This window comes from Delphinus delphis, chromosome 7 (genome assembly GCF_949987515.2).
Source record: "Delphinus delphis chromosome 7, mDelDel1.2, whole genome shotgun sequence".
NCBI classification, from domain to species: Eukaryota; Metazoa; Chordata; class Mammalia; order Artiodactyla; family Delphinidae; genus Delphinus; species Delphinus delphis.
In genome coordinates, this window is record NC_082689.1 from 65,903,776 (window position 1) to 65,926,472 (window position 22,697).

The 22,697-nt window shown below is 36.6% G+C and overlaps 1 protein-coding gene across 2 annotated transcripts in view; it reads left to right on the forward strand.

Annotated features, from left to right (window-relative positions):
- The window catches only part of TTC21B (tetratricopeptide repeat domain 21B), an 87,319-nt gene that overhangs the window by 39,632 nt on the left and 24,990 nt on the right, over positions 1–22,697 (forward strand). For both annotated transcript variants that reach the window (XM_060016655.1, XM_060016656.1), the window contains exons 19-22: positions 4,254–4,360; positions 8,375–8,563; positions 13,020–13,130; positions 14,067–14,148. In XM_060016655.1, the coding sequence (XP_059872638.1) occupies positions 4,254–4,360; positions 8,375–8,563; positions 13,020–13,130; positions 14,067–14,148 (489 nt within the window). The remainder of the gene's footprint in view (positions 1–4,253; positions 4,361–8,374; positions 8,564–13,019; positions 13,131–14,066; positions 14,149–22,697) is intronic.

The following is a 22,697-nucleotide window of genomic DNA, read 5'->3' on the forward strand; positions in this document are numbered from 1 at the left end:
CATTACTCTAGGAGGTGGATTGAAAAAATCCAGCAATGGATGTTGCTGCAATTTATGTCATAGAGTGTTCTCCCTATGTTTTCCTCTAAGAGTTTTATAGTATCCGGTCTTAGGTTTAGGTCTTTAATCCATTTTGAGTTTGTTTTTGTGTATGGTGTTAGAGAATGTTCTAATTTCATTCTTTTTTATGTAACTCTCTAGTTTTCCCAGCACCACTTATTGAAGAGACTGTCTTTTCTCCATTGTATATCCTTGCCTCCTTTGTCATAGATTAATTGACCAGAGGTCCGTGGGTTTGTTTCTGGGCTTTCTATCCTGTTCCATTGATTTATATTTCTTTTTTTGTGCCAGTACCATTGTGTTTTGATTACTGTAGCTTTGTTGGAAGTTTCCTATAAATTGTAACTACAACCGGTGTTTAAACAAGTAAACATTTTTATAATCCTTTTTAAAAGTTGTTTTTTTAAAAAAAAATTCAGCATTATTAAAGAGTATAATGTACAAGTCTCCAGTTTCTCCTGTGAATTCTACTTGCCCTGTTCTCAGACCTCCCTAGAGGTAACCATTTTTGTGTTTTAGTGTATATTTTATATATATTTATGTAAATATCTAAGTGTAATATGCATATTGTTCTTTTCAAAATGCACCATTCTTCCTATTCAGCAATTTTTTTCATATACAATATGTTGCAGATATAGTTTGATGTCAGTACATCCATATTATTCTATCTAATAGACTCACAATATTTTATAACTCCGTAAGCTATTTAACTTTTCCCCAGTTAGTCTTCCAGTCTTTTGATGTTATAAACCATGTTAAAATGAATATCCTTGTATCTCATTCTTTGGCATACACTTGCTTATATTTCTTAAGAGCAAGATGCTATGTTAAAGGGTATGTGTACTTAAAATTTAATTGGATACTATCAAATTGCCTTCTTAAAAGTTCATACAAATTTACTTTTTAAAGATCTGTACTTTTTAAATAAAATCTAGTGCTTGTTCATTGGAGAAATTTGAGGATTATAGAAGTGAATGAAAGTTGTGTTGCTCTCCCACTCTCCAGAGAGAACCACGTCCTGATCAATCTCCCTGCCCCTTTCTCTCACACGCTAATACATAACACTTTTTTCTACCAAAAAGGAGTCATATTATACCTATAGGTCTGCAGTATGCATTTTTCATTTAATAGCCTCTCTTCATTTTGGCAGATATAGCACTTTTAAATTTTTTAACATAGGTAGCATATTTTACTGTTTGTCAGTATCATAATTTATTTGATGACTCCCCTATCGATAGACATTTAGATAGAAGAAAACATTACTGAGATAGAATCCTTGTTTATATAGCACTATGTACTTCCTAGAATTGAATCTTGCTCCATTGTTTTTTCTTAAAGGTAAAAATGTCCCAACATTATGTAGTATTAATTATAGAGAAAACAAACTTCTAATTTACATTTCTTTGATGATTGTTAAGGTTAAGTATTATATCTATAGATCGTATTTTCACTGTTTCATTCATATCCTTTGTCTTAATCCTTTACCTATTATTCATTAATCTTTTACCTATTATTCATGTTACAGATATTTTCTCCCAGGCTGTCCTTTCTTTATCAAATTACTTTATCATTTCATTGGTCAAATAGAATATTTAACTATCATATATAATACTTACCAGTCTTTTCTCTTTTTGACTTTTGAATTTCTTGTCATGCTCAGAAAAAGCTTCCCTAATCCTAACATTGAAAAAAGTTTTCTTATATTTTTCTGGGGCTTTTGTAATTTTAATTTGTATAATGGAGAATTTTAATTTTTATAATGAAGAACTTTAATTCACATACAATTTTTACTATATAGTTTCCCAAAGGGATAGCCAATTATATCTCAGTGTCATTTATTGAAATGCCACCTTTATCATATTAAAAGCTTTTTTATACATTTCACTCTGATTTTGGGAATTTTTGTTTTGAGTTCCTTCCTTCTCCCCTCCCATTTTTATTTTTGCCAGTACCATGTTTTCGGTGATTTTAAAATATGTTTGGATACATAGATAAGGCAAGCCAACTCTAAATTTTCTAATATGTCTAAAATGGTCTTTTAATTTAGCTTTGAAGTTGATGCTTAAATTCTAATTTGAATGCATTTATTTATTCCGTAAAAATACTTGCATGAGTCTTGTCAGACCTTGCTTGAAACACTACAGATGGCCTAAATGTGGATATGCATTTTTTAAAAGGTTGTAGAGGAGGAGAGATTCAAGTGGTATGTTTTACTTATATGGGCATAAGTATATTACATTTATGCAGTATAAATACTTTCATTTAATAATTTGCTGAGCACATCCAATGGTGAGCTTAGATGCCTTCATGTGCATTTCATTATATGTTATTAATGCTCACATTAGTTTTTGAGGCAAATAAAATTATCTACATTTTTAAATTAGCATCTAATACTCAATTTTCTTGAGTTATCCAGGTTCACCTAGCTGATATAGTAGCACCAGGGTTCTAAGAAACATCTTAAACTTAGCATGTTTGAAAGTGAATTCCTTATCTCCCTCCCCCATCTGTTCTATGTGCAGCCTTCTCTATCTCAATAACTTCAGCCTTCTTTGTAGTTTTGAAGAACCAAAATCCTTGCCTTCACCCTTGCCCATAGGAAATCCTCTTGGTTCTGCCTTCTAGATACATTCAGAATTCTCCTGTGTCTCATTATTTCCACTACTGTCACCCTGTCCTAGCTACATCGTCTCTTATGTGGATTAAAGCAGTAGCCTACACCTGGTCTCCCTGTTACCCAATCCTCAACCCCACAGCTGGACACAGCCTTTCCCAACCCAGCAGCACTATTGGACCTTTTAAACAACCAAAGTTCGATCCCACCTGCTCAAGCTCCCCCTTGTCTCCCATTTCTCTGAGTTAACCAAAGTCTTGCAGTGGCTTACATGGCCTTCACACGTGCATGCTGTTGCTCCTCTGACCTCTCCTTCCAGCCTGCTCTCACCATTGTCACGGCTCCCTTGTTCCTTGTACCACCTTAGAGCTTTTCTTACCTGTAAAATAGCAATAACAAAGCCTGCTTCTCAGCTTGAGATTTTAAATAAATAATGATGTATTCAAACAGAATATGGCTCAGGCCATGCTGTCGATAAATGGTAGAAGAAACATCTTTTTGTTAATTATCTAGGGTTCTTTTATTACTCTTAGATTACAAAATAATAATACCAAATACTTAAATAGCACTTGACATGTACAAGACTTTAATTGCTTTGCATATATTAGCTTATTTAATAATTTACCAACTTTTTAAATTTTACAGTAATCTTATGAGATAGGTACTATTATTTCCCCTATTTTACAGATGAAAGGGAGGCACAGAATAGATAACTACCTTGTTCGACTAGGACCTTGTTAACTAGAAAGTGATAAAGCCTAGATTTGAAACCAGACAGGTTGGCATCAAAGTCAGTGTTTATTATGTATATATGTATGTGTATATATATGTATACTTTATTAAGTTCTGTTATTTAAAAATAAATAGCAGTTATCTTCTTAATTGCATGTACTAACTACCCCATCTTGTTTTTAAATGACTTCAATAAACAGAGGTGCTTATACACTTAAGAATGGAAATTGAGGACTTTCCTAGTGGTGCAGTGGTTAAGAATCCACCTGCCAATGCCGGGTACACAGGTTCGATCTCTGATCTGGGAAGATCCCACATGCTGAGGAGCAACTAAGCTCATGCGCCACAACTACTGAGGCCGTGTACCCTAGAGCCCATGCACCGCAACTACTGAGGCCTGTGCACTCTAGAGCCCACACGCCTAGAGCCCATGCTCCTCAACAAGAGAAGCCACCGCAATGAGGAACCCATGCACCACAACAAAGAGCAGCCCCTGCTCACCACAACTAGAGAAAGCCCATGCACAGCAACAAAGACAGATAAACAAACAAATTAATTAATTAAATCTTTAAAAGAAAAAAGAATGGAAATTGAAACTCTTCTCTGTGTTGTTGTATTGTTATCTCTTGTATGTCTAAGAAATGCCTCCAGTTCTTTAACTTTTCTTCCAGCCAGTTTTTATCCTAAATCTTTTTTTTTTCCAATTTGGCCATTCTTCAGTTAATTTATTGAACCTTTTTAAACTTTATTCACTATTTTTCAAAGTCAAGTATAAAAACTTATAGAAAAATGCAAAGATTTATTTAAAATGAATTATTTTTTCCCATTATATTTTATTCTTTCATAGTAAATGAACTGTCAGCTCTCACAGAGGATGGACGTTCTCAAGTTCTTCTAGCAAAAGTTTATAGTAAAGTGGACAGACCTGGTGATGCAGTTGCTTCATTACAACAGGTAAACAAATGCCTTTGTTTGTAAGGGGTTAAGGGTGGGTGATGGTCTCAGAAGGAGATATGCCACACGTAAAAGGAAGACAATCTTTTGGCCCAACTGTTACAGAAAATAAGTCAAATAGAAATAATGATTGAATGCCAGTGGATTGTACTGTTTAAATGTATTGTTGCTAATTATTTATAACAATTAGGGAAGGTTGATATTTTTAATCCTGTTTTATAGCTGAGGGAGCTTGGTTTAATAACTTGTGTGAAGTCACATGACTAGTGTCATAGGCAGGAGTTGAACTCATTTTTTTCTTCCACTTATTTATATCTTCTTTAATTTCCTTTAATGTTTTGTGGTTTTCAATGTAGAGGTTTTATACTCATTTCCTTAGATGTATTCCTAAGTGGCTGATGTGTTTTGATGATTTTTCAATTTCTAGTTTGCTAACAGTTTTGTCTAATACACTCTCTGCATCTATCAAAATGGTCATGTGACTTTTCTCCAATTTTTTTTCCTGTTTATTAAATTGATTGATTTTTGAATGTTAAACCATCCTTACAGTACTGAAATAAATGTCACTGTTGTGATTTTTCAAAAGACATTGCTGGAATTTAAAGATAGTTCCTAATATTTTGTTCAAGGTTTGTGCATATATGTTCATTAGAAAGGTTGGTCTCTAAGACATGCTAGTTCTTTAATGTTTGGAACAATTCAGTATTAGCACCTTTGAGACCTTGAGGTTTCTTTGACAGAAGATTTTTATTAATAGATTCAATATCTCTAGATTTCAACACACAAAATGTGTGTGTGTGTTTCAGGCAATGTCCAATAATATTTTTTGTTCAAATTGTGAATCAATGGAGCTCACACTGTTAGATTTCTGTGACCCCCATGTAAGCTTATGATTTCATTAAGATATGTAATCTTCAACAATGTAATATCTTACTCTTAATTGTTGGTATGTTTTATCCCTGCTTTCTGAATTATATGATAAAGGAATGGCACTTAACCTGAGGTTAGCTACCATTAGCTAAAAGGAAAGTGTAATTTTCATTAATTTAGACTTTCAAAACATTTTAGAAGTGAATTTGGCATATTTCATTCCATTATAAATAGCATTAGTCTCAGTGACTGGTTGCATGAGCTTGTGTTGTCTATGAGCAGACACATTGAATAACACTAAAAGACAAACTGTGGTTAGACAATGCCAACAAACCAAAATCAAATTCATTTTAAGTTTATATGTTATAGCACAGGGATTTTTCACCTTTCATAAAATTTGAAGAGCTATAACGTTCTTTCCAACTATAATATTCTTTGCATTCTGATCTCTGAAAAAGTAAATCTTTTTGAGGTACAATACAAACAATTTGAATTTGAATATAGAATTACAATACAATTCAAATAGTGTAATCAAAGTGTTTGATATTTTAAATTCATTTATTCAGCAACCATTTATTGAGCTTAATTCTCCACATTATGGAACTTGGAAGTTGCATCATAATATTTTTGCATAGTTGCTAAACATGAAATATGTTTCGGACTTCCGAAATAACTCCACATTTCTTCATCCCTCTCTGTCATCTTTTAGCCTTATCTATTATTATCTTTTAGCCCAGACTCCTCCTAACTGATCCCCATCCTCTTATTGAACAATAGAGGTGAAAATCATGGGATCCATCTTCAAATATGTTCACCATGATAGGAGCTTGAAATTTTTGTTGAATGGCTGAAAGGAAATCATAGATTATTTTAATTGTTTAATTGCAGGAACAGTTAAAGGAAAAATCACTTTAGTATAGGCATTATCTTTTCTGTGAAAATAAAATCTAAACTAGAAATAAAAAACCTATGTGTCATAAAACACTAACAATTTTAGGACATTATAACTTGATATAGTTTTAATTAATATGTACAGATTATACTTGTGTTTGCTTCCTTCACTCAACGTTCATTTGTATGGATTTTTCCAGTATAGCTCCATCTTCATCATATAAAAAGTAATGTGATATTCTGATTTTATTGGCATATTTTGCTTTGATGTGGTCTTTGGTAAGATACAATAAGGCTATTGAAATAAAAAGGGAAAATTAACAATTCTTTGAAATAAGATGTTTATATATATACTTTCTTCTACCCAAGGGTTTGATAGAATTTAGAAGAATATTATAATAAAGGAAGGGGGAGGGAAAAGTAATGGTGTTGACAGATCAGGGTTAATATGCTTATTGTAAAAGACCATGAAATTTATTTCTGATAAAAGCAAGGAAAAGTATAGGGAATGGTATCAATTCTTCAAGAAAATTTTATTCTATGTGAAAATGTTTTTTAGTGATTATTATATATACTTAGAGAAATTGAGCATTGTTTTATGATATCTTTAATAAAAAATGAAAAAAAACTTTTGCTCAAGATCCACCCCCTCCCAACCCCCCAATTATTTACCTTTAAGAAAATTGCAAGGTATCACAAAGCCTAACTTATAAAGGTTTTTCTCTAGGAAGTTAAGCTCATGAGGTCCACCTATTTGACATTTAGAGATTTAGTTGATGCAGAGATAAAACTCAGACTGTCTAGAGAAAGAAGTGCATATCTTTTAACCTAGTGCAACCATATAATTTATCATTCAAGTCAGAATACTTTTGAGAAAGAAAGAATTAATAATTAAGCTGGCACAACAGGTATAAAAGGGTACTGCCCCTATTTGGACCAGTTGTTTCAGAGTTCTTTGTGAGTGTGTGTGTGTGTGCACATATGCAAAACCGTGCACACTGGTACATGCATAATATAAAATATCAAATACACAAACGTGCACATACCTCTATACTTATAAACACACATTAATATAACCAAAATTAAAATTTCATGAAACAGTGTTAACCTTTACCACATGCTATATATACAGTATTTTTTAATCCTTTCTCTTTAATTTCCAAAAGAATGCTTATCATAGTACCCTAAAATATTATGACCTGTGGTTCCCCAAAATAATCAGCTTTAGACCATCTTCATCAAATACCAGTTGTCAACCAACGTTTTGACAGGAGTCCCCAGAAGGGCTTGTTGTGTGTAGCATAATGTATGGCAGATGGTGGGCATTTATTGTTCATTAAATGAATGCATGAATGCAAATTAAAGTTTATTGTAAAGGCCTAACGCCTAGGAGTTCTCTGTCACTTGTTAAAGGAAGGTCTCGATGTTTCAGAAACGAGACTTGTGGGTGGGAAGGCTGATACTTCTCCAGTTTAGCAAATTACTCTACATTCTTAGTCTGAGGAAGGCCCCCTACCTCCTTAGGAGTGTCTGTGCATAGTGTGGGACCAGGTATATACACCATCAATTGGTTAGGCCTTTCCTTATCATCAGACATTTGGGTTGCTTCCAGATTTGTTTTTGTTTTGTTGTTGTTGTTGTATTGTTTTTACAACAGGCCATTTTTTTTTAATAACAAATAACATGTTTCCTTTTTTCCAAGTGATGTCCTTAATACCTTCCCAAGAATGAAACAGCTAAGTTCAATACTGTGTTAATTTTAGGGAGTTAGTATGCTTTACGAGGGTGCTCCCCAGAAAGACGGGACTGATTTATATGCCATTGACAATATGTGGATGTACTTACTCCCTGAAACATGCCAGTATTTGATTCAGTAACTTTTAGATACTATTTTATTAATTTAATAAACATTTACAGTTTTCATTTTTTTAATTACAACATGTAGACATCTTTTCTAAATATTTGTTTCATGGTTGCATTTCCTCTTAGTGAGTTTCCTGTGCATATTCTTATAACAGTGGGAAAAGATCCAGTACTTTTATAGCATTTTAGTTGCAAAGATAAGTGCATACTGGCTTATTTGCAAACAAGTACCTTTTTAAAACCTCAGTTAAGACATTTTCTTTGGATCAGGCTTTGTTAGATTGAGGGCCATTGATGCTTAAATAAATCTGTAAAATTATGCTACATGTGAGTTACTGAGAATTGTTTAATTTCTTTTTAAAATTCCTTTTTATCCTTATATTTTTCTAGGCTCGAGAATTACAAGCTCGGGTACTAAAACGTGTTCAGATGGAACAGCCAGATGCAGTTCCTGCACAGAAACATTTAGCAGCTGAAATTTGTGCAGAGATTGCAAAACATTCTGTTGCTCAGCGAGACTATGAAAAAGCAATTAAATTTTATAGAGAGGCTCTTGTTCATTGTGAAACAGATAATAAGGTCAGTACTTTTATCAAATTTTAAGCACCTTATATTCCAGATGTCATCTAATTTCCCCAAATGTAAACTTCTTAACAGCTTATTTATAAAGATTTGAAAAGAAATGTAATAAAAATGCAAGTTAAAATATTAATATTGGTTTCAGAAATACTTCAAAATACATGATGCCTTAATAATGTTAGTCTAAAATTATTATGAAGTGATATAAAGTAAATCTGTAAGCTCTTTTTACATTCATCTGTGTTTTAATAATTACTTTAAAACAATTCTCAAATTCAAATAAATATCTGAATCTAGAGGATTCGATTCAGTTTACTAAACAGCTATTGTATTTTCATTGCTGTTTGGTGCTGGATATACAAAAGCAACTAGATTGAATCTCTTAACTTCAAATGGCACAGTGTGAGAATAAATGTAAAGATAATATTAGTGTAGAAAACTTATATACATGGCCAGTTTAATTTTTTTGAAAATTTTATTTTATTTTAATTATATTGGAGTGTATAGTTGATTTACAATGTTGTATTAGTTTCAGGTATACAGCAAAGTGATTCAGTTATACATATACATATATTCATTCTTTATCAGAGTCTTTTCTCATATAGGTTATCACAGAATGTTGAGTAGAGTTCCCTGTGCTATGCTATGCAGGTCCTTGTTGGTTACCTGTCTTGTGTATAGTAGTGTGTGTATGTTAATCCCAAACTCCTGATTTATCCCTCCCCCACCACATTTCCCCTTTGGTAACCATAAGTTTGTTTTCAATATCTGTGAGTCTATTTCTGTTTTGTAAATAAGTTCATTTGTTTCATTTTTAAAAAATTAGAGTCCACATGTGAGTGATATCATATGATATTTTTCTCTTTCTGACTTACTTCACTTAGTATGATAATCTCTAGGTCCATCCATGCTGCTGCAAATGGGATTATTTCATTATTTTAATAGCTGAGTAGTACTCCATTGTGTATATGTACCACATCTTCTTTATCCATTCCTCTGTCGATGGACATTTAGGTTGCTTCCATGTCTTGGCTATTGTAAACAGTGCTGCGGTGAACAGTGAGATGCATGTATCATTTCGAATTATGGTTTTCTCTGGATATACACCCAGGAATGTGATTGCTGGATCATACAATAGTTCTATTTTTAGTTTTTTTCTAAGGAAACTCCATACTGTTCTCCATAGTGGTTGTACCAATTTACATTCCCACAAACAGTGTAGGAGGGTTCCCTTTTCTCCACACCCTTTCCAGCATCTGTTTCTGTTTGTAGACTTTTTGATGATGGCCATTCTGACCAGTTTGAGGTGATAACTCATTGTGGTTTTGATTTGCGTTTCTCTAATGATTAGTGACGTTGAGCATCTTCTCACGTACTTTTTGGCCGTCTGTATGTCTTTGGAGAAATGTCTAGATCTTTTGCCCATTTTTTGGTTCGGTTGTTTGCTTTTTTATCGTTGAGCTGCATGAGCTGTTTGTAAATTTTGGAGGTTAATCCCTTGTCATTTGCATTGTTTGCAAATATTTTCTCCCATTCTGTGGGTTGTCTTTTTGTTTATGGTTTCCTTTGCTGTGCAGACGCTTTTAAGTTTAATTCGGTCCCATCTGTTTTTGGGTTTTTTTTTTCCATTACTCTAGGAGGTGGATCCAAAAAGATATTGCTGCAATCTATGTCAGAGAATGTTCTGCCTATGTTTTCCTCTAAGAGTTTTATAGTGTCTGGACTTACATGTAGGTCTTTGATCCATTTTGAGTTTATTTTTGTGTATGGTGTTAGAGAATGTTGTAATTTCATTCATTTACATGTAGCTGTCCAGTTTTCCCAGCACAATTTATTGAAGAGACTGTCTTTTCTCCATTGCATAGTCTTGACTCCTTTGTTGTAGATTAATTGACCATAGGGGCGTGGGTTTATTTCTGGGCATTCTATCCTGTTCCATGGATCTATATTTCTGTTTTTGGGCCAGTAACATACTGTTTTGATGACTGTAGATTTATAGAATAGTCTGAAGTCAGGGAGCCTGATTCCTCCAGCTCCGTTTTTCTTTCTGAAGATTGCTTTGGCTATTTGGGGTCTTTTGTGTCTCTGTACAAATAAAAAACTTTTTGTTCTAGGTCTGTGAAAAATGCCATTGGTAATCTGCTAGGGATTGCAGTGAATCTGTCGACTGCCTTGGGGAGTATAGTCATTGTGACAGTATTGATTCTTCCAATCCAAGAACATGTTATATCTTTCCATCTGTTTGTGTGATCACTGATTTCTTTCATTGGTGTCTTTTGCCTCCTTAGGTAGGTTTATTTCTAGGTATTTTATTCTTTTTGATCTGATGTAAATGGGATTGTTTCTTTAATTTCTCTTTCTGATCTTTCCTTGTTAGTGTGTAGGAATGCAAGAGATTTCTGTGTATTAAATTTTGTATCCTGCAACTTTACTGATTCCATTGACGGGCTCTAGTAGTTTTCTGGTAGCATCTTAAGGATTTTCTATGTATCGTATCATCATGTCATCTGGAAACAGTGACAGTTTTACTCCTTCTTTGCCAATTTGGATTCCTTTTATTTCTTTTTCTTCTCTGATTGCCATGGCTAGGACTTTCAAAACTATGTCGAATAAGAGTGGCAAGAGGGGACATCCTTGTCTTGTTCCTGATCTTAGAGGAAATGCTTTCAGCTTTTCACCATTGAGTATGATGTTAGCTGTAGGTTTGTCATATATGGTCTATATTATGGTGAGGTATGTTCCCTCTATTCCTACTTTCTATAGAGTTTTTATCATAAATCGGTGTTGAATTTTGTCAAAAGCTTTTTCTGCATCTATTGAGATGATGATATGGTTTTTATTCAGTTTGTTGATATGGTATATCACACTGATTGATCTGCAGATACTGAAGAATCCTTGCTTCCCTGGGATAAATCCCACTTGATCATGGTGTATGATCCTTTTAATGTATTGTTGGATTTGGTTTGCCAGTATTTTGTTGAGTGTTTTTGAGTCTGTGTTCATCAGTAATATTGGCCTGTAGTTTTCTTTTCTTCTGGTATCTCTGTCTGGTTTTGGTATCAGGATGATGGTGGCCTCATAAAATGAGTTTGGGAGTGTTCCTTCCTCTGCAGTATTTTGGAATACTTTCAGAAGGATAGGTATTAACTCTTCTCTAAATGTTTGGTAGAATTTACCTGTGAAGTCATCTGGTGTTGCAGTTTTGTTTGTTGAAAGTTTTTTTATCACAATTTCAGTACTTGTGATTGGTCTGTTCATATTTGCAATTTCTTCCTGATTCAGTATTGGGAGATTGTATCTTTCTAAGAATTTGTCATTTCTTTCAGATTGTCCATTTTGTTGGCATATAGTTGCTTGTAGTGTCTCTTATGATCCTTTGTATTTCTGTGGTGTCCGTTGTAACTTCTCCGTTTTCATTTCTAATTTTATTGATTTTTGCCCTCTCCCTTTTTTTCTTGAAGAGTCTGGCTAAAGGTTTATCAATTTTGTTTATGTTTTCAGAGAACTAGCTTTTAGTTTCATTGATCTTTATTTTTTTTTAGTCTCTATTTCATTTATTTCTGCTCTGATCTTTATGACTTCTTTCCATCTACTAACTTTGGGTTTTCTTTGTTTTTCTTTCTCTAGTTGCTTTAGGTGTAAGGTTAGGTTGTTGATTTGAGAGTTGTCTTGTTTCCTGAGGTAGGATTGTATTTCTGTAAACTTCTCTTAGAACTGCTTTCTCTGCATCCCATATGTTTTGGATCATGATGTTTTCATTGTCATTTGTCTCTAGGTAATTTTTGATTTCCTCTTTGATTTCTTCAGTGATCCACTGGTTGTCATGGCCAGTTTTATAAACTAAAATGTTATTACTCTCAGATCTTGATAGATGATCAACATTTTAAAACAATACTCTAGTAAATGGCTAAATATTTAAATAAGTGATGTAGAACACGAGACAACCATGTTCTAGAATTTAAAGTTTAAGATTAGACGTTTTGAAATAATACAACTCTTTCAGATGTAAGGCAAAGATAATCTTTATTAAGTCATAACCAAATAGGTACCTTGTTCAGTGGTGACTAAAGTAACTGGAATCATAGTTGTACATCTGGAGCATATCTGCTTCAAGCTTTTTATTTTACAAATGAGGAAACAGGTTTAGAGAAGTAAAGGGCCCCATCATGGAGAAGCTTGGACTAGAATCACAGCTCCTAATTTAAGACCAGTGTTCTTTTCACAGTGCTTTGTGTCTCTCTACTTTTCAACTGAGGCACAGCCTGTTTTTCCTTTTTTTTTCCCAGTATAAGAGAAACTAGAGATGAGCAAACCTATAGTTTTCCTGCTTATCGTGCTTGGCCTTTTTATTGCAATAACTCTTGGTCAAATAAAGTTTCATCTGTGCCTACACATTTTCCTATTTCACTTTTCATTCCAAACATTTTCTGACTAATCTTGCCCTTCTTCTCTGTAGATAATGCTGGAGCTGGCACGATTATACCTGGCACAAGATGACCCTGACGCCTGCCTGCGGCACTGTGCTCTGCTTCTCCAGAGCGACCAGGACAATGAAGCTGCCACCATGGTTAGTCCAGGAGACTTCACTGCTGTAAAGGCAGTTGTGTTTTATGTTTATTCCAAGGGGCAGTTTCAAATTTTAACTGATAAAACTAATAGGAGATGAGATGCCTGGCTCATGTTGGCTTTTGGAAGAAATAACACTTTTAACATTATTAGTATATTTTACCAATAAACACCAAGACTCTCTTTATTTTATGAGAATGGTGAACTTAGGTCAGGTTTTTGCTTGCCCTTTTTGGGCCTAGTTAATTTTTCTTTATGCTTGGTCAGGAGGAGTTCATGTGGTAAAGCTCTAATTTGCTAAAGACCAACTGTTAACAGTTTCAGTGGCACTTTCTGAGTTACAGAAAAAATTCTTCATGTATCATTTTAAGGTGTGTGTTTATTAAATAGAGTTTTGCTTTTCTTTCTCATTTTTACCTGGGTTGAGGTTTCTGGTAGCTTTTCAAACAGCTACATAGATGACAGTTTGTGAGGTTCATTTAATAATTTTACAAATGAGTCACTGTAACTGAAAAGAAATACCAGACCTCTCCCTTTTAAAGCACTTGCTCATTTTAAATTCCTTTGAAATACTTAAGGTTTCAGAATGTTCTGGGTTTTCTTTTAAAATCTTCTCGTTATTTTAGCCAAGTGAGACACAGAGAGTGTGCAGTTCCCTTCAAGTTTCTGTTTTTAGAATAACTACTTGAAACATATTTTATGCTAAAAATACAGTTTTTGCAAACAGAAATGTTTCACATCCTTGATTATCTTCTGTTATACTGATCTCAGTGCTAATCTGCTTAAGGTGTACTTGACTTTTAAATGGCTCCGTTTTATAAAACTTTGCCCTCCTCATATTTCTCAGATGTGTTTTCATAGCAACCAGTCTTGATAGGAATACTATGCTTTGTAAAATATGTGGTAGTATTTTTAGAACCAACGTTTACCTTTATAGATGATGGCAGATCTCATGTTCAGAAGACAGGACTACGAACAAGCCGTGTTTCATTTACAACAGCTTTTAGAACGAAAACCAGGTAAATATCCACTGATTATACCTTCTAATGCAATCAACTCCCTTTCTCTTCTTGTTGGCTGTTATGCTGCTTATTCCACACCTGCCCTTGAGCAGCTGAAATGGTTATAAGAAAAATGACTGGTCTCACTTTAAATCATGACCAGAGACCCCAGATGGGCCCTCAGATTCTGCCTGGCAATCCTACTGTACTTCTCTAATGAATTCACTCACTCCATCCCCCTTTTATACTTTCTCCTCTCCACAAACCTTTGACACCCTTTCCCCTCTTCTTGTCCTTTCCCCTTTCCCCTCTTCTTGTCCTCAGCTGGAAACCTTGCCTCCTACCTCACTGAGAAAACGTGAGCACCTGGAAGAGAAAGTCTCCCTCTTCCTGTCCCCAGGTCCGCCTGCTCCCCAGGTCTGCCACCCCACCTGCAACAGCTGCTCCCTGTGGGCACTGGATGCCTCCCCTCCCCTCCTGAAGGGCTTTACTTCTGCTGTTCTCTCTCTCCTGTACCATCATCTTCTTCCCAGTCAGCACATAAATTTGCTGTGATACCTGCCCGCTTTAAAGACATTAGTACATAAAACCCAGCTCTTAAGTCTCCAGTTACTCTCCCCTTCCAATTACAGCTCCATTTTCCACTGTAGCAGATTTCCTCTGAAGGATTTCTGTCTGCTGTCTTCACTGTCTCCTCCACTCCTGCACTCCAGGGAGGCTGCTTCTGCAGGGTGGCCAGTGCCCTCCATGCTGCCAGACCCAGGTCTGATTCTCAGTTCTCTGCTTTCTGGGCCTGACAGTGTACTTAGCACAGCTTACCCGCTCCTTCATGAAAGACGTCCTTGACTTGTCTTCCGGGATGCTGGGCTTACCTGGTATTTTCCCAGCTGACCGCTCTGTTTCACCCTCCTTTGTTAGAGCTGTCTTCTCTTTATGACCTTTAAATGTCAGAGGGTTGTAGACACCATTTCTCAAACGTTTTCCCCTTTAATACCTTCACTGCTCTAGGTGACTTCATCCAGGCCCCCAGCTTTACGTCCAGTGTCCAGTCCCAACTCATCTACACCACTTCCTATTTGCATTCCCACTCAGCTGCCTAGGAGGCTCTCCAGCTTAACCTGTCCAAAACACAATACTGGATCTTTTCCTTCCCTCCAGATCTACTCCTTCTCTTTTTCTCATTTCAGTAAATGGCATTACCATTTATCCATTTACTCCAGTCCCAAACCTTCTAGTTACCTTTGTCTCATCTTTCTTCTCATATACCACGTCCAGTCTGTCAGCAAATCCCTGTTAGCTCTACCTTCAAAATATGTCTAGAATCCCATCACTTTTACCACCTCTACTGCTGCCACCCTGGTCATTTCTCACACAGATTACTGCAGTATTCTCACAACTCACCTCTGTTTCTACGCCTTGCCTCCAAATAGTTTAGAAATGCTTTCAGCTGAAAGTAGTGGTTATCCTCCCCCCCATACTCCAGTGGCCTAAATAATTATGACTTTTATTTTTCTCTTACGTTAAAGAAATTTAAAAGTAGATTGTGCTGGGAATGGCCCAGAGAGTCCACGGTATCATCAGGAAGTCTGAGTCCTTCTGTCTTTTTCTTCTACCATCATTAGCCAAACTTCCATTTTAAGTATCACGTCCAAGATGACCGCTGCAGCCCTAGGCATTGATGTTCCTGGATGGGGAAGGTGGAGGTGGGCCAAAGGGCATACCTCCTCAGTGAGTCATCTTTTCTTTCTTTAAAAAAAAAAAAAAAACCCTTTCTAGAAGCACCTCTGTAGCTGCAAAACAGAGTGGGAAATGTCATCTTCTAGCTGAACACTGTGCCACGTAGAATAAAATCAGAACTCTGACAGTGAAAAAGGAAGGGATAGTAGATGCTAGGTAAGCAACAGCCCAGGCAGGTTAGTTCCTTGAGACTCTCCAGTTGCTGTTCCCTCTTCCTGGAGTATGTTCTGCTTTATTCCACTCAGAACTTTGCTCTCATGCTGCCTCTTCCTGAGGGTGCCCTTCCCCAGCCATCCTATGTCAATAACACCTCATTGCCCTCCATCCTCTTATCCTGTTCTCGGTCCTTTGTTTTATATTGCATTTGTAAAACAAAGCAAAACAGAAATTGTAAATAATAGATCATAAGCATCAAGTGGCCAGGAACTGGGTCTTCACTGCTATGAAGATGTAGAACAGTATCTGGCTGAGTATAAATATTGGATGAATAGAAGAGTGGGAGGAGAAAAGGAAAGAAGGGAGATGGGGTAAAGGGGGAAGGGAAGGGAATGTATGTTACTTACGTGTCAAAGTACTGGCTGAGAAGAGCTTGCGATCTCAGAGGAAGTCCTCGAGCTGTCATTCAGTTCTTCCAACCCCTATGCCTTGTCTCAGGATGCTGCCATGGGCAGTCAGAGCTGCCTGGGTGGGGCAGCGTGCACACAGAGGTGGGCATGCCTCAAGGAGGGCAGCTCAGAGAACCAGATACACTCGACTTGTTCCGCTTACTAATGCTGTCACTCGCTGAAGGTTTGAATTTATAGAACAGTCCCTTCTGCTTACAAATAAAACATTCCTAATTCCTAGTTAGGGCAAAGATTAGAAGGAAAAAATCTTGTTCTTATGGTGATGTCAACACTTTTAATTTCTTATTATTTTTATCATCTTTTAAGATTGTCTCCCACCTTTGGACTTCCTCAGGTCATGTCGTTCCTCACACTGTCTGCTCCAGCTCATATTCAGATGTTACTTGAAAGAGTGCTCTTAATTCCTTTAACTTCTTACCTTTTCTGCTTACTCCAAGTCTAAAATATGGGCCATCCTCCCACTTCATTTGCCCAAACCTTACTCATACTTTCTTCAGGCCTAAGTTGTCTTCCTGCCATGGCTTCTCTCTTGGTTTCTATACTCTGTTTTGTCTTTTTTTCCTTCTCTGAACTACTGTTTAAGGTAATGCATGTAATATTTTCATTCTATCTCAAACTGTTCCCGTATTGCAGCATTTCCCTCTGAGTCAGTGATCCAACCTGGTTTCTTTAAAAAACAGACCTCTTTCCTTGTGAATATGTTTAAGCCATTGGTGGCAACAGTGCCCTCGCATGTAAGATTTGAAGAAGCCCCTCATCTGTCACGTGACTTTTGTATCACCCAGGTTACTTGGCCCCAGCACTTTTTCCAAATACATAATAGTGGTGCTCTGGACTGTCTACTTAAAAACAAATATAAAGTGAATTATGTATTTATAAATTTAGTAGAACGACCTAGTACTCCAGAAATACCAAACAACATACAACCACCAGCATCAGGTATATTTCCAGGTACATAGATGGTGCAGAGTAATTGTTTACTGGTTGAATGGCTCAGTGAATGACTGTGAAATACCAAGTTGTTTAAAAATACAAAGTTTTAAGTAAATTTTTATTGTCTATGTGATATTTTGTTTTTAATCTTGCATTCTATGCTTTATTCCTAATAGGATTTTATAAACTTATCCACTAGTCAATTATTCTAAAATCTGTGCATCTGTACTTACTTTGTCATGTGTTATATAGGTCATCCTCAGTAGCACATCTTATACTTTAAGGCTGTGTTTGAGCTTACTTCAGAAATGTACTGTCTAATTTGACTTAACCTAGCTAGTAGAAAATTCTCCATATAGATCTAATTATTGCTCTTTTGACAGATTACAAACCTTTTCTCTCTCAGAATCTCCAAATCATCCTGAGTTCTCCCCTTCCCTCACACTAATTGGTTAACAAGTCCTATCAGTTCTCTCTGCTGAATAGCTAACTATCACATCCTGTCCGTCTTCTCCTAGCCCACCACTCTAATGAAGAACTTTATTACCTCTCACCCGGACTAGTGCAGTTTCCCAGCTGATCTTCCAGCCTCTTGTCTCTTGCTGTGTTCCAGGCCATTGTAGGAACTATCATATTAATTCTAAAAAAATCGAAAACTAGCCCTCTGCTTAAAATTTAGGATGACTTTCCAGGGTAAAGTCTAAACTACAGCATTATTTTGATAATAATACACCCCAGGATTACCCTTCCATCCGTATTTCTTATCCCTCTTCCTCTACTTCAGCATCTAGCACTCTCCATGCTCTTCTCAGCCCTGTCTTTGCACATGCCACCTGCCCTTGGAATGCCTTTGTCTGCCTAACAAGACTCAAAGTCTGATCCTCTGTGAAACCTCTTCTGCCTCCCCCAGGCAAAGTTAGGAATTCTCTGCATTGTAATTCCATAGCACTTCATGCCTAATCACATCACATTATGGTTTTTCTTGATATTTTCTCACTGTTCATTAATAAACATGAACTAACTTTTCAGAATATAATACATTTTAGCTTTCGACAGATTTCTTAAGTGCAGAAATTTGCCTTCTGTCAGATTTCATGGTTAACCAAAAGACAAGTTAATGTAATCTAACCTATCAGTGGTAATTATAACTTCAACTAATAATGAATGCATTTCAGTAATATTGTAAGGTGATAATTATTCAAGAAACTGGCCTCCCAAGGTTGACTTTAGATAATATCAGTGATATTATATATCACACATATTAGCAAAATCATACAAACAATTGGGGGCCAGAAATTTCAACCTTTACTTCCTGTCTAATCCAATTTAGCTTCTAGATTCTGTGGCTTCATTATAGGGTAGTCATCCTAGTTCTTAACAAAATATTTGGCATTATAGATATTACTATTGACGTTTATAGTTTTAAAGCTCTTTCATGCTTTTATTTGGTTTCCATGGCACTCTGAAGTTCAATATTATAATCCTGTTTTAAGAAAGTAAGTGATTCTAGACTCAGAGAATTTGAGTAATGTGCTGGAATTCGCATAAAAGATAAGACCAGTATTTGAATCCTCTTTCTGAAACCATACTCTGATCGCGCTCCTCTTTTTAGTGATACCAGAAGGCAGACAGAACAACGTTTTGAAACCCAAGATTATGGGTCAAGAAAGGCAAATGGTGGGGGGGGGGGGAGCAATCAAGATGGTGGAATAGTAGAATGTGAAGCTCATCTCCTCCCACGAATGCATCAAAAAGACCTCTACATGTGGAATGATTCTCACTGAATATCTACTGCATGCTAGCAGAAGACCTCAGACCTCTGAAAGGGCAAGAAAATCTCCACATAACCGGGTAGGACAAAACTAAAAAGGAAGAAAAAAAGAAAGTGAGAAAGGAATTGGGGATGGGACCTGCTCCCCTGGGAGGGAGCTATGAAAGAGGAAAGGTTCCTGCACCCAGGGAAGTCCCCTGATGGGGAGATCAGCAGGGACAGAGGGGGCACTTCTGAGCCTCAGAGGAGAATGCAGCAGCCGGTTTGCAGCAGCTAGAATGGAGAGAGACCTGCACAGATGGTCAGTGCCACCACTCTGCACTCCCCAGCCTGAAACACACATCTGCTGGTGCTGGTGCGGGCCCTCAGGCTTTGGAGATCAGACCCGGGGAGAGGACTGGGGTCGGCTGCATGGAAGCTCCCTGAACAGGCTGGAGTCTGGTGCAGCTGCACCGCGGGTGTACGCACAGGAAGCCTGGGCTGCCTTAGAGGCCAGGCACTGTTGTGTGGGTGGTGCGCAAGGGGAGGGGTGGGGCCCGCCGTTACAGCTTTTTTTCCTGTGTGAGCTCTCAGGTGGCAAGACACAGCCTGCATAAGCTCCAAAAGCAGTTGTGAGCCACCACTGTCCCCTAGGCTTCAGGACCAACTGTGAGCCACCACTGGCCCTGTACTTTAGGAGTGGTCTCAAGCCACCAACTCCACCCTGCTGGACTCCAGGAGCAGTCGTGAGCCACCTCTGCTCCTGTTGTGTGCTCCAGGGATGCACATGAGCTGCCACCAGTGCTGAAAACCCCACAGCCCAGGCACCAGCTGCTGCATCTGCACCCCCTTCAAGGAGATAATGACCAGCACATACTGAGGAAAGCGGCGACAGGCATCCATACTAAAAACAGCCCTTGCACCAAAAATATTAAACCCACACGAGCTACACAGGGATGCTCCCACATATAAATAGCCCTCCAAGACCACAATAGACAACTGTTTCTCCTAAACTCACAGAATAAGACAAATATAAATAAAATGAAGAAGCAGAGGAACCACTCCCAGTTAAAAGACCAAGAGAATTCCCCTGAAAGAACAAACAATGAAGCAGATCTCTTCAGTCTAATAGACACCAGTTTCAAAAAGGAGATAATGAAAATACTGAAGGAATTAAGAAAGGCTGTCGAAAGAAATGCAGAGTACTGTAAAAAGGGACTAGAAACTATAAAGAGGAACCAAGAAAAATTAGAAAACTCATTTGTCAAGACAAAGACTGAACTAAAGGCAGTGAATAGCAGAAGAAATAATGCAGAAGAATGAATAAGTGACCTGGAAGATAGAGTAATGGAAATCACCCAATCAGGACAGAAGACAGAAAGCCAAATGAAAAAAAATGAAAACAGTATAAGAGATCTATGGGATAATATAAACCATGCAAATTTATGCATAATAGGGATTCCAGGAGGGGAAGAAAGAGAATAGGGGATGGAAAATGCATTTGAAGAAATTATGGCAGAAAACTTCCCAAACCTAAAGAAGGAAACAGATAACCCAGTACAGGAAGCACAGAGGTAGAAAATCATCCACACATAAATATGACATCAAAACCAGCAATCATGAGGAGAGGAGAGTACAAATACAGGATACTGAAAATGCATTTACAATTAAAAGACCAGCAACTTAAAACAATCTTATTTATACATAGACTGCTATATCAAAACCTCATGATAGGGACTTCCCTGTGGTGGTACAGTGATTAAGACTTTGCCTTCCAGTGCAGGGGGTGCAGGTTTGATCCCTGGTTGGGGAGCTGAGATCCCAGATGCCTTGGGGCCAAAAGATCAAAATATAAAACAGAAGCAATGTAACAAAATTCAATAAAGACTTTAAAATTGGTCCACATCAAAAAATCTTTAAAGAAAAATAAAAACACTTCATGGTAACCACATACTGAAAATCTACAATAGATACACAGAAAAGAAAAAGGAATCCAAACACAGCACTAAAGTTAGTCATCAAATCACAAGAGAAGAGAACAAAAGAGGAAGGGAAGAAAAAAAGACCTCCAAAACAAATCCAAACCAGTTAACAAAATGGTAACAGGACATATATATCGATAATTACCTTAAATGTAAATGAAAGACATAGACTGGCTGAATGTGTACAAAAACAAGACCTGTATATATATGCTGTCTACAAGAGACCCACTTCAGATCTAGAGACACATACAGACTGAAAGTGAGGGGATGGAAGAAGGTATTCCATGCAAATGGAAATTTAAAGAAAGCTGGAGTAGCAATACTCATATCAGACAAAATAGACTTTAAAATAAAGACTGTTACAAGAGACAGAGAAGGACATTACATAATGATCAAGGGATCAATCCAAGAAAAAGATGCAACAATTTTAAATATATATGCACCCACCATAGAAGCACCGCAATATATAAGGCAAATAGTAACAGCCATAAAAGGAGAAATCGACAGTAACACAATAATAGTGGGGGACTTTAACACCCAACTTTCATCAGTGGACAGATCATCCAGACAAAAAAATCAACAAGGAAACACAGGCCATAAATGACACATTAGACCAGGTGAACTTATATTTATAGAGCATTACATCCAAAAGCAGCAGAATACACATTCTTCTCAAGTGCACATGGAACATTCTCCAGGACTGATCACATGCTGGGCCTCAAAGCAAGCCGTGGTTAATTTACGAAAATGGAAATCATATCAAGCATCTTTTCAACCACAGTGCTATAAGATTAGAAATCAACTACAAGAAAAAACTGTAAAAAACAAAAACACATGGAGCTTAAACAATATGCTACTAAAGAAGCAGTGGATCACTGAAGAAATCAAAGAGGAAATCAAGAAATACCTAGAGACAAATGTCGACAAAAGCACAATGATCCAAAACCTATGGGACACAGAAAAAGCAGTTCTAAGAGGGAAGTTATAGCAATGCAAGCTTACCTCAGGAAACAAGAAAAAGCTCAAATAAACAACCTAACCTTACATCTAAAGCAACTAGAGAAGGAAGAACAAACAAAACCTAAAGTTAGTAGAAGGAAAGAAATCATAAAGGTCAGAGCAGAAATAAATGAAATAGAGTTGAAGAAAACAATAGAAAAGATCAATGAAACTAAAAGATGGTTCTCTGAAAAGATAAACAAAATTGATAAACCTTTAGCCAGACTCATTAAGAAAAAAAGGGAGAGGGTGCAAATCAATAAAATTAGAAATGAAAAAGGAGAAATTACAACAGACACCATAGAAATACAAAGGATCATTAGAGACACTACAAGCAACTATATGCCAACAAAATGGACAACCTGGAAGAAATGATAAACTCTTAGAAAGATACAATCCCCCAATACTGAATCAGGAAGAAATTGCAAATATGAATCGACCAATCACAAGTACTGAAATTGAAGTTGTGATCAAAAAACTTCCAACAAACAAAAGTGCAGGACCAGATGGCTTCACAGGTGAATTCTATCAAACATTTAG